Below are 12,001 nucleotides of genomic sequence, written 5' to 3'. Positions count from 1 at the left end.
TACCACTTTACCACTTTATTTAATTTACTAAAAAATAGGGTCTTTTTAGGTTTCTTTAAAAAAACTAAAACTAAAAAATACTAGTGTTATATTTATCTCATTGCTTAAAATAATTAGAAGAATCCATGTATACTTTTAATAATTCAACTTATTTCGAGTTTTCAATTTATGTAACCAACTTATAAATTAAATATACTAATGTAGCTTAAAGTACAATTCCATAAAAAAAGAAAAACCTTGCACCAGTAATATAAAATTAGTGTGCTAGTTGAGCAACTGGAAATATTTGTCTTATGGGTGCAAAGAATGCTGTGGCTGGTACATTAAATCAGATCATATTTCATATTAATTAAGCAGTATTGTATAATAAGATTTACTGCACTGAATCCTAAATATAGATTTGAAATGTTGCAATGGCTGCATTTTACAATACATTATTTTGTATGTGATTAATTTAAATGTGTTAGAAAAAGGAACTAGCAAAAGTCTGGCACTATCTTACTTTTCCAGTTAATACAGTTTCACGGGTTTTACCAACAGGATTGAAGTGTTTTGTTAACATAAATATTCAATTATACCTTTCCTATTTCAAAATGTACAGGTTAATTTCTACAGGTTAATGGATTATATAAACCTACAGTTTGCAAGGTTTATTTATGTGAACATCTATGTGTAATAGGAACAATTTCAAAAACAGAAGTTACTCAGACACTTCTGTTGTAAGATAACATAAATCATGTATAATCTGAAAGAAAGTATTCCCTGCATGTAAATAATAGATGTGAAAGCAATTGTGAATGTAAGAATTGTGTTAGCTAAGTTACATTGTAAACATGAAAGATATTTGAATCTGTGGTTCCCCAAGTACCAGCATTCCCCGGTTGTCATAGGTATTCTGGAGCTTGTAATACTACAAGCACCATGATGCCCTAATTGTTAATGACAGCCTGGGCTTGCTGGGATCTGTAGTGCACCAACACAAACTGGTGTCTTTATTAATAAAATCACTTTTATTACTCCACACCTACCACCCAGGGGTGTGGGAAGAGCCCTAGTGCTTTAAGCACGGGGCTGGGTACCTCTAGGGAGGGACCTGCATTTTTTTTTGCAGACCCCAACTCCCTAGGGAATCCAGTCCTTTGCTGACCAGCCATGGGCTGGTTGTCATTATGACAGGGGGACCCCACACTGTAGTGCCACCAGCCCCAGCTGGCTAAGCCTAGTGCTGATTGTAGTAAAATCAGAGGACTTCACACTTGTTGTCCACCCAATGTTGCTAGTAGTAGCACAAGGCTGGCAGCACTATGGTTAATCTGATTGGGGGGAGGGGCACACTGCTTTTTTTTTAACCCTTTGTTGTCGGCGGCTTGTTGGTCTGCAGGCTACCAGTGTGTGTGTGTATGTTAGGGAACTTAGACTGTAAGCTCCAATGGGGCAGGGACTGATGTGAATGAGCTCTATGTACAGCGCTGCGGAATTAGTGGCGCTATATGAATAACTGATGATGATGATGATGATGATGATGATGATGCCAGGACAAGTTTTTAGGTGTGTTTTTTTGTGGGGGGAGGTTAGTTTTAACATTTACTAATGTTTTGGAATTTGTTTTGTTTTGGAGTATTTTGTGCCAGTGAGTCCAGCAGCATTGCTTGTTTAATGTCCACATTGTAGCTGTCAACATTACTACTGTAGACAATCACAGTGTCTACATTTTAACCTTGAAGTCAGCATGGGTGTGTCGACATTTACCCTTATCCTGTCGTGTTGACAGGATAAGTGTCAACATTTCCACCGCCGGGATATTGACTACCACCGGTCTCAATAACCCCATTGCCATCATTATGATGTGGTTTTGTTAGATCTTTGTCTCATCTGTTCACAGAACTCATCCAAAGGTCTTTTGGATCTGCCAGGTAATGTTGTCAATCTTGTAACACGCCTCTTTTTGGAAAATAGTTCACTTTTGTTCAATGTTTAAAGTTGGCTTATAAATACAGACATTAGACAATATGTGCTTGTACACCTAGTCACTTTTCACGTGCCCGTGGTTCATCTGATTTTAGTTGCATTCACTACTTGGTGGAGATCTCCTTTAGGGTATGTACACACAGATACTTTTTCATGCACCCCTGGTATGCCTTAACCCTGCTGCGTCCAACGCTTGGAGAAAGCAACTTGGTTGAATCTTCAAGTAGGATTTATAGAACCCTATGAAGAAACTGCAGACCATACATTAGATTTTATTCTCTTGTGTGCTGATGGCAAGTTCATAAGTTGTGCACATACCCTTAAAGAGATCATTAGCTGGTTTTCTTATGCTTTACTATTGGAACAATTGTAGTTAATGTGTACCTCACTCATTTGGTGAAGTATTTAGGTAATCTGAGTACTAACAACTTTAATTTTCATTTTTGACCAGATCACCATTCACTTCCATAAATTTGTGTCGGTAAGTACAGAGTTTGTCGATTATAAATTAGACTTTTATGGGCAAAGGTCCATCAAATTCTCATTGGAACTAACTGTCTGTTTTGGAACATCTTTCTAATATAAACCCATGAAAACATAGTTGATTATCATAGAAGTTTACATACCTTTCAGTCACAGATAGTACATGTTGCATTATTGTATTCAATAAAGGCATTAACAAAAGTAAATTGTATACAAATCATATCATATAACATTTAGGCCATATTAATATATGTCTAATGTAATTACTGTACAATAAATAAACATTTATTTGTAAACATTTATATATTTTATCATTTTTTATTTGTTTTTATATTTTAGAACTGAATGTTTGGAACTAAATGTTCTACCATTGTTATCAAAACAAAAGGATAATTAATATTTATTTGCACTCCTCCAAAACAGGATGTTTATGTATGATATAATAGAAAACTGTATAAAAATAATATAACCTTCACTAACCTTCTGATCCAGAAGTAATGTATTTGTAGGTATTGCAGCAAAAGCTTTGTAACTTGACTTGATTTTGTATGGCTAAAATGAACAAACAATAATCACGGGTTATTTTACCTTAGTTTACAAAAACACAAGTTCATTGTTTTGCTTCTATTGTTTAGCTTTTGTTGTAGTTTATATTTTAGTTTTCATTATTTCCAGTCTTGTTTTACTTTACAAGCATCATATCATGTTCTAACATAACTAAAAGCTTTTCATAATTTCATATGCCCCCTCGATTATTAAGAATTAACCTGCAAATTGTATGTTAGTATGAATTATTAAGCCATTATTAAGCCAGGAGCTGAAAAACTTCCCTGCTGCATTCAAATAACAATCAGAGTTTACCATACGTGTACTCATATGTCCGACACTGTTTAGTTCCAACATAAAAATTCCGCAGACACAAATCCCATTTTCGACAGGCTTTCAATAAACTGCAACTACAGAAAAGCGCAACAGTTGAAATTGGTTTTAAAGCAGCAATTCACTGACCCGACGCAGTTTATTCTAAACTAAGGGGCATATTCAATTGTTACCGTCATTACGGTAATAGTGCGCATAAATACCGTTATTACTGTACATTTCACGCTGGATTTCAGCTCATGGCTCAGGGAGCTGCGAGCTGAAATCCGGCTTAGTATTATCGTAATAACGGTAATACTTTTTCCATGGCGGAAAACGCCAACAATTGAATATGCCCCTAAGTGTTAGGTTTACGGTTAGGGTTAGTGTTAGTTTAAGGGTCAAGCGCCGGGTCCGTGCATTGCAGCTTCAAAACCAGAAATATCACATTTTGAAGTGACGTCAATTTCAACTGTCGCGCTTATCTGTAGTCACAGTTTATTGAAAGCATAATGAAAATGGTGTTTTTGTTTATGTGTGTGTATAATGGTAAGCCTGAATTTCTGCCATGTCATGCTATTAGGATTCAGAATTTTCATGACGCACTAAACAGTGTTGGACATATTAGTATCGGAAAATTCTACCCCATCCCAATTTCTAGAATGTGTTTATTATTGAAACAGCATATTAAATACAAGTTAACCCGTGCATGATACTCATGCATTCTAGTCAAATCAAGCTACTTAAGGTGTTGAAAAGGTTTTTGTCATGCATTTGGGCCATAGCCCAGGCCTCCTCAGGGGAAGAGCGTTACTTCCCGACGTAAGCGCCCTTTTTTAACGTGGTTTTGTCCACATGTCACCACCTCATCATTCTTCTCCATCATCTCATCCTTCATTTTCATCGCCACATCTATCCAGATGTCTATCCAGACACAGGGATCTCTCTCAGCGGTCCTGAGTATCACACTCCTCTCACTCTGTCACACCCGGCAACCACCAACCACTCCCCACTGTCACCCCCGGCAACCACCAACCACTCCCAACTGTCACTTCTCCTTCAAGAAATATATATGTATTTTTTTTAAATCTTTATAAACACTTTTAACAATTAACAAATTAAATTAACAAATTAAAAACATCTTAGTATACCAAATTTCAGCCCTTTCTGAATTTTCATTTTCCACACACACTAAGAATTTAGTAGGTCAGTGTATAACTCCGCCCAGCAGGTGGCGCTGCAGCTTGGTTTTATTTTTTCCACACACATACACACACAGACAGACTAACACACGCCACTAGACATTTATATTATAGATACAATCATGATTCCAAAATCTCACCCTGAGATTTTAAAATATAACTTTGACAAATGTTCTCTTTAGGACCATAAGATAAGACTCAGTTTAATAAACTGAGAAACATAAAATCCTGGTTAATTTAGCATAGTCCTCAAACAATGAAAATATTTTCATATACTTCTTTGTAATATAACTGGGGACAATGTATGCAAAACATGCAGCATATACATAAGTGTGTTTTGTGTTAATGTTTGAATAAAAAGTAAAAACAATTAAAATAACTATAAGATTTTTTTAAGTATTTTTGAAATAGTGATCCATAATTTTGCGAAATGCTGCAAAATGATTTTGTAATAATATATAATGAATTGTTTATCAATACTAATATCAAGCACATTTTCACACTCCTTTTAAGTAAGGCATATATTGTAAGATAAACTATTTTTTTTTAGTAAGAATAGAAACATTCTGTTAAGAAGTACTAATAAAATGTAAATGGTTATTATTATTAACATTTATTTATATAGCACCAGCATATTCCACAGCGATTTACAATTGGGAACAAACATAGTAATAAAACGAGGCTTAGTATTAACAGACAGAGAGCTGTGCTCCCAGGCTTAAACTTTATAGGACAATAGGAGTTAGATACGTGAGATTAAGTGCCAAATATTGCATATTGGTGCAGCCCGATTGCAGCGATAAAAAGTGCTTTGCGGTACTAAGTGGTCCAGTCAATGTTGCTTTGGGGTTCAGTTCATTGTTTGAGCAAATAAAGAGAACAAATGTAATTGTTGGGTGAAACCATGTAGAGGATAATCAGGTAGTGTAGCCTAGGGTAGTTAGGAGGATAGTTTGGGAATTTGTTACGCTTGCCTGAAGAGGTGAGTTTTTCAGGGAACATTTGAAGGTTTGGAGGCTAGAGAAAAGTCTTGGTGTGTGGGAGGGGAGGCATTCCACAAAGTGGGTGCAGCCTGAAAAAAGACCTATAACCAGGAGTGGGATCAGCTGATGAGTGTGAATAAGTGACACAGGTCCTGTGCAGAGCTGAGGTATTGAAATGGGAGATATTTTAAAACAATTGAAAAGATGTATGTTTAGTGTTGTTTATGGACTTGTATGTTAGTAGAGTTTTTGTTCTTTTTGGATTCAATAAAATAAAGGCAACCAAAAAAATGAGTACTGCATATCAAATACATTTTAGGGGTGAAAGTCTGGTTAGGGGAAGACCAGTAAGTAGGGAATTCCAATAATCAATGAAGGAGATGTGGGTGTATTCTGGAAATGTTTTTAGATGTATCTAACAGGAATTCTATATTGATTAGATGTGGGAAACAAAGGGCAGTGCTAAGTCAAGGAAAACATCTAGGCAATGAGCTTGAGTGGTTTATTTTTGTGTTATCAACAGAAAGAGATGTCAAGTTGGTATATTCTGTTGGCTGGTGGGAATGTTATTAACTCAATTTTTTAAAGATTGAGTTTGAGGTGGCAAGAGGACCTCTTTGTCTGTTTTACCCAGTTTGTTTATTAGTTTATTATGTTTGTCCACAATTGTAAAGTGCTACGGAATATGTTGGCGCTATATAAATAAATGATGATTATGATAAGAAGAAATGCCAGCATGACATTTAGTCATAAAGACAGGTTGTGAGAGATTTGGAGAGGATAGATACATTTGTGTATCATCTGCATAGAAATAATACTGAAATCCAATGGACATTAGCAGTTTTCCAAGAGAAGTAGTAAAGATAGAGAAAAGCAGAGGATCTAAGGCTCAGCCCTGTGGAACTGTAGGTGATAGAAGAAGTAGAGAGGAGGTGGGTGCATAAAAATGTACACTAAAAAATGATCTGGTAAAGTAGGATGCAAACCAGGGTCCAATATGTTGTGTGAGGAAACAAAGCAATTGAGGCAAATGAAGGCAATCCTTTCAAGAATCTTGTTCAGGGAGTAAACTGGGAGAGAGTTTAGGTCAGATTTTGCTGTTGTATTTTTAAGAATAGAAATAATATCTGCATGCTTAAATAATGATGTTCAATAATGATGTTCAGACAAGGATCATCTGATTATTAGTAGTACATAGTTATAGTGTCTGCAGTCCTGTGCTGCTGTTGGACTATTGTTTGCCTGATCTCCTGTTGTGACCCTTACCTGTACTTTGGACCTTACCTGTTGCCTTGACCTTTTAGCTTGAATACTGGACTCCGCTGTTTTGCTTGTGACCCTGACCTCTGTTTGGATACTGACTTGTCTGTCTGCTACGGCCCCCTGACCTCAGCCTATTTCTTACCATCCGCTACAGTCTGAGCTAGAGCCTCTGGTTCCATCTGCGCTACAGCCATCATTGATGAGCTTATACTACACTGAGCTTAAGACCTGGGGCATCCAAGTACCTGTGAGCACATAAAGCTCTACAGCGAAGGCAGCTGCTAAAGGTGAAGACCTCAACACTATCCGTTCTAAATGCTCAGCTTGGTGGTCGTGGGCCCTAAAACCTGACACGTAACAAAAGTGTGGAAGAGGTTAGTTTCAGGAGGGGCTGTGTGTTATCTAAGATCTGGAACTGGAGAAAGAAAAGTATTACCCATTGTCTTCCATGGTTCTGGCCAAGACATTGTTGCAAGGACATAGCAGGGGAGCCACTGTGGAAGCCCAGCTCATCTCCACTCCCACTCCAAACCCCTAGCCCAGTACCCACCTATGTTTAAGAAGGAAAGACCCAGAGCTTTGCCGGGGCGGGGAAAACACTGTGGGAAAATTACCATGGATATAAGTAGCCACTCCAAAGGGGAGGGGGTATTCATTAAGAGGACTGATTCCTGGAAGGTTTGAGGCTGACTGGTGTTGAGTTTCTGGTCTCTACAAGCAGACCCGGTGATCATCGCTGTCCTGTACCTGGGGAAACAGGCAGTTGCTCCATCTTAGGATCTGTCATCACCTCACTCCATCAGGAGATACTCACCAGTTCTGGGTAATTTGGTACACCCACAGGAGTGGGGAGACTGATACCCAGAACCCCACCACGTTAGTGAAGAGTTGGCCAGGGTATAGCAAGATACCAACACTCCGTGGACCTTCTGTTGACAGACTCTTTTGCCTGTGGTGGAAGTTTTGTGTGGCTAAGGTAGGTGGGTAACCTTGCTGGGACTCCTATTTACACTGGTGATCCTCTGACCCATTGTTTAAAGAGTGCAGTTTTATATTCTGTTTTTTTACTGTACAAAAACTAAAGATAGGATTGAATCTTTCGTTCTCCTCTTTGCCTGTGCGATTTCTGAGCCTAATGGGGGCCAGGTAACCTAGTGAACTTCGGTTCTAAAACCCTGGTATCCTCAAAATGTTTTACTGCCATTTCAGAAGAGGGTAACGTAAAAATTGGGGAGAGTGGTTGCTAAAGAAATAAACACAAAGTTGCATACACCAATTGATACATAAAAAATAATAAAACAACTTCTTCAGATAGGACTGCTATAGGAGAACATTAGGGGTGTTAAATATTTATTTGCAATCTTTCAAAAAAGCACAAGCATCATTGAAGCTCAAACTCATATTTCAAATGCAAATGGAAAGTCAAAACTAGTTCATTGTGCAGAATAAGCTATTTATTCCGCAGCAACTAAAATAGTTCCTTTCTCTTCTACAAAGCATTATTAACAAGTATATATGAGTAAGATATACTATAAAGGGCAAATAGTATATTAACACTGTTAATTATCCTTTTTAGATATACCAAACAATTAAATTGTTTACAGAATTTTACATTCCCTATGTTCCAAATGTTGTTACCACCAAAATCACTCAACATAATTCAGCAAGGGCAAACGTCTCCCTATTTTGATGTTTACTGTAATAGTAAGGGGAGATTGAATTCCCTGCGTTGTTCTGTAGAACAACGCAGGGTGCGCATCATTTTACCACGGATTTCTGCTCGCGGCTCAGGGAGCTACAAGCAAAAAGCAGCATTGAAATTACCGTACTAGCAGTAATAATGCGCATCAATTACCGTAGTAACGGTAATGAACAATGCAGGAAATTCAATCTCCCCCTAAGTCTTTATTTTAAATATTTTAATATCTACTAAAGAATTTGTGTTTTTTGATTGATTTTCCTAAGCAAAAAGCCTTGTGATAGACATGGTGTATTATGTTTTACTCAGAACTGAAATAGTTTATAAGAGCGAAAAAGGTATTGTACGGTATTTCTAAATAATGCAACATATTCAAATTAGGTAGACCACATACAATGATTAATACATATTGCATATTGCACAGTACTATAAACACTGTATAACACTGTGTAACTTTAAAAACTGTGCCAGTCTTTACAATTTGTTAATTTATACAGCTTTAGCCTATGAATCTACAGTTGCCTAGTTTACCATGATGCAAATATTTATATAAATATTATAATTAAAATAGCTGGATCTATAACACATTCAATTTAACGAGTCACTCCACAAGGGTTTACAAAGCTAATATGCCTTTCATGAATTTTCACATTCTTGTTGATTTGGAAAACGTATTATATGTTCCTCAATTTACTAAATACTAAGGTCAAAATAATTCACAATTTCAGTAAATACTGTATATTAGACGTTTCAAATATATACCTTATCTTACTTTAAATGAAAGATAAAAAAAATCTTAGTGATCTGATCTAAACTATTTTTTATTCATCCTATAAAGTTAGTACCTTTTAGAATAATTTGTTTATCATCAGCATGGCATGCTACAATTAAAACATACACAGCCAATAAATTAGAATTGGAATTTTGCTTAAAATTTTGACAAAAGTGCGTTTACATTGAATTTTGGCGAATAAAGGCAGCTTTCTGACATGCAAAGCATACATTCATTTTCATTATTGCTACCATGTTTATAATAATATTAAAATGTATAAATTATAAATATTTGATCATGCATACAAGATGCATATGAGATAGATATTATATACCTTTTTATTTTCATGGTCAGAACTCTGAGCTAATGAACTTGTTGTTCTCAGTTCACAGGATCTTGACAATAATGATCTTGATGGTGCCGAAGTATTAGTGAAAGTCAATGTTGGTGTATGTGTTCTTAATAATTCTTCATTACTGTAAGAATGACATGAATAGCTTGGATTCAATGGTGGGAATATGTCCATTTCTGAATCCATGTTTTCACGGTATGATATGTTGGAATAGGGTTTATGAAAAACATGGTTTTGTTGGATGTCAGCGGAGGAGTTCGATTTGGCATGTTTCTGATTTGAACTCTCCCTTGTAACATAACAGGTGGATTTAACATTTCCTCTAGATGGTGTATAACTTTTTAAATGCTGTATCACATTTTCTTTTTGTCTGACATATGATGGATTAAAATGTAAAGGGGGTGGAAATAATGTAACCTTTCTTGATTTACCAAGAACACAATCTTTTTTTAATGGTGAATATATATGTCTGTTTAATGGAGGTTTATCATTTAACAATGAAATATTTTCTCTGGCAAAGTATGGTGGTGTAATGGACCTGCGATACAATTGAGAATATGGTGACACAGCCCCTTTGCGAGAAAGGAGTGTCCCTGAAGATGACTTAAAGTGCATTGAGTCTGTGGAAAGTGTTTTAAGAGGCTTCTGGTAGAATGCGGATTCACCGTGTAATATGCTGGAATCTGATGATGATGTATGAATTTCACCTTTCTTTTGAAATTGTGGTATTTTGGATTCTCTTGGATAGTTAAGAGAAAAACAGGAAAAAGATTTTCGTGGTGGATTTGATGTTAAGGCAGATTTCTTAAAAAATTCTGTTCGGGGCATTGGATTAGGCTCAAGTCGATAATGATTTGGATCTAGAGAAGGGACTCTTTCAGTAATTGAGATTTTAGATTTTAGCAAAGAAGTTAAAAATGAAAGTCGTGATGACACAGGTGAAGCAGATTCAGGTCTTGGAACTGGTGATGTGCATATATTCATGCTACATATTGTTGAGGAGGATCCATAACATGGAGAGTTAAGTGGGCTGGGGCTACGGCAAAGAGGATATTTTATAACTTGTATTGGTAGAGGTGATAATGCATTTGATCTTACGGACTTACTAATAGAGGGTGTGCATTGATTTGGACTTTCTAAATTATTTAGAGAATTTAAATATTTTGTTAGATATTTGCTGCCTGGGGATTCTGCAGATGAAATATTAAAGGAATTAGATTTCTGTGATGGCAAATGTGTATGAAATGTATCCGTAGCTGTAGTAGGCATATAATTCATGATATGCCCTTTATATCCTATTATTCCATTAGCTGGGCATGACGGATTTGTAAATTGAAGTTTATATGACTCCAGGTCAACTGTAGGCACAGAACGTAATCGCTACAGAAAAGAAGAGAGAAACAATTAAAATTGTGGAAATGAAGCTGAAAATTAGTGTTTGATCTTATTTAATTGTTATGCATGTATAGCTGTTTTATAAGGACATTAGAAATCTAATGAATACTTAGAATTGCAGTTTAACTATCAATGTGGTTGTATAAGATTTTGGAAGTGTACCCTGCATATAATTAGTACTATGCATTCAGTATTTTACATTTGAATACAGTGTGTTATTATAGGTGTATAGTAAGGCTATACAATAATATGCAACAAGTAAACTGCACAGTTACCATAAACTAAAGTTGTAAGGATCTGAACATAATGGAGGTCAACTGAGACAAATGTTACATCAAAGTCACCATCTCCGTTTGGACATCTGCACCTATGCATGTCTACAGAGTAATCGTGCATCTAGTCTACCTCTCTGTGTTCATCTGGCCCAACAAAATCAAAAATAACTTTTTGAAAGTGTTATCATCTACCTGCTCATTTGGCTAAAAAACTCAACGGAATGATGGAACAAACTTCCCATCTAGTTGACTAACTCACTGTCTTTCCACTTACTCTCGGCCTGATCCCAATTAATCTGGTTTTTATTCACTATTGAAACCATATTTAACAATGGCTTTTAGGTGTCAGAGTTAAATGCCTTTACTCCTTACTAATTATCATGACTTGTGCTTGCAACACAGTTGTTCACTACTTTTTACATGGATAGACTAAGCTTTTTTGATCAGATGGACAGAGTTATATCTTAGTTTTCAGCCTTTCTCTCTTGTGAATCCTTTAGTAAATCCTTTAAAGCCTCTACTTTTCCTCTGTATGTTTGGATCTCAGTACCTTTTCTATGCTGACTCCATTAATTTTTATACTTTCCAATTTACTTCCTATCTTTATCTTCTAGCTATCACTACTCACTATTTTGTGATATTACCTCCATGACTATCTCTCCTGTGTTGTTTAATTATATTTCCCTACTCTTGGGGGTAAATGTATTAAGTAGCGATTCTAGCAAATCACCGATATTCTGCGACTTTGCCA

The 12,001-nt window shown here is 36.1% G+C and overlaps 1 protein-coding gene across 5 annotated transcripts in view; it reads right to left on the bottom strand.

The window, feature by feature from the left end:
- The window catches only part of MLIP (muscular LMNA interacting protein), a 183,825-nt gene that overhangs the window by 81,290 nt on the left and 90,534 nt on the right, over positions 1 to 12,001 (bottom strand). For 4 of the 5 annotated variants that reach the window (XM_075202512.1, XM_075202513.1, XM_075202514.1 and 1 more), the window contains exons 4-5: positions 9,563 to 10,960; positions 2,932 to 3,003 (exon numbers count right to left, since the gene is read on the bottom strand). In XM_075202512.1, coding sequence (XP_075058613.1) covers positions 2,932 to 3,003; positions 9,563 to 10,960 — 1,470 coding nt within the window. The remainder of the gene's footprint in view (positions 1 to 2,931; positions 3,004 to 9,562; positions 10,961 to 12,001) is intronic. The other variant, XM_075202515.1, reaches the window with a different exon arrangement.

The sequence above is a fragment of the Mixophyes fleayi genome, chromosome 3, assembly GCF_038048845.1.
Source record: "Mixophyes fleayi isolate aMixFle1 chromosome 3, aMixFle1.hap1, whole genome shotgun sequence".
Classification (NCBI taxonomy): Eukaryota; Metazoa; Chordata; class Amphibia; order Anura; family Limnodynastidae; genus Mixophyes; species Mixophyes fleayi.
Note: the sequence above shows the minus strand (reverse complement) of the source record. Positions and strands in the feature narration are given on the sequence as shown.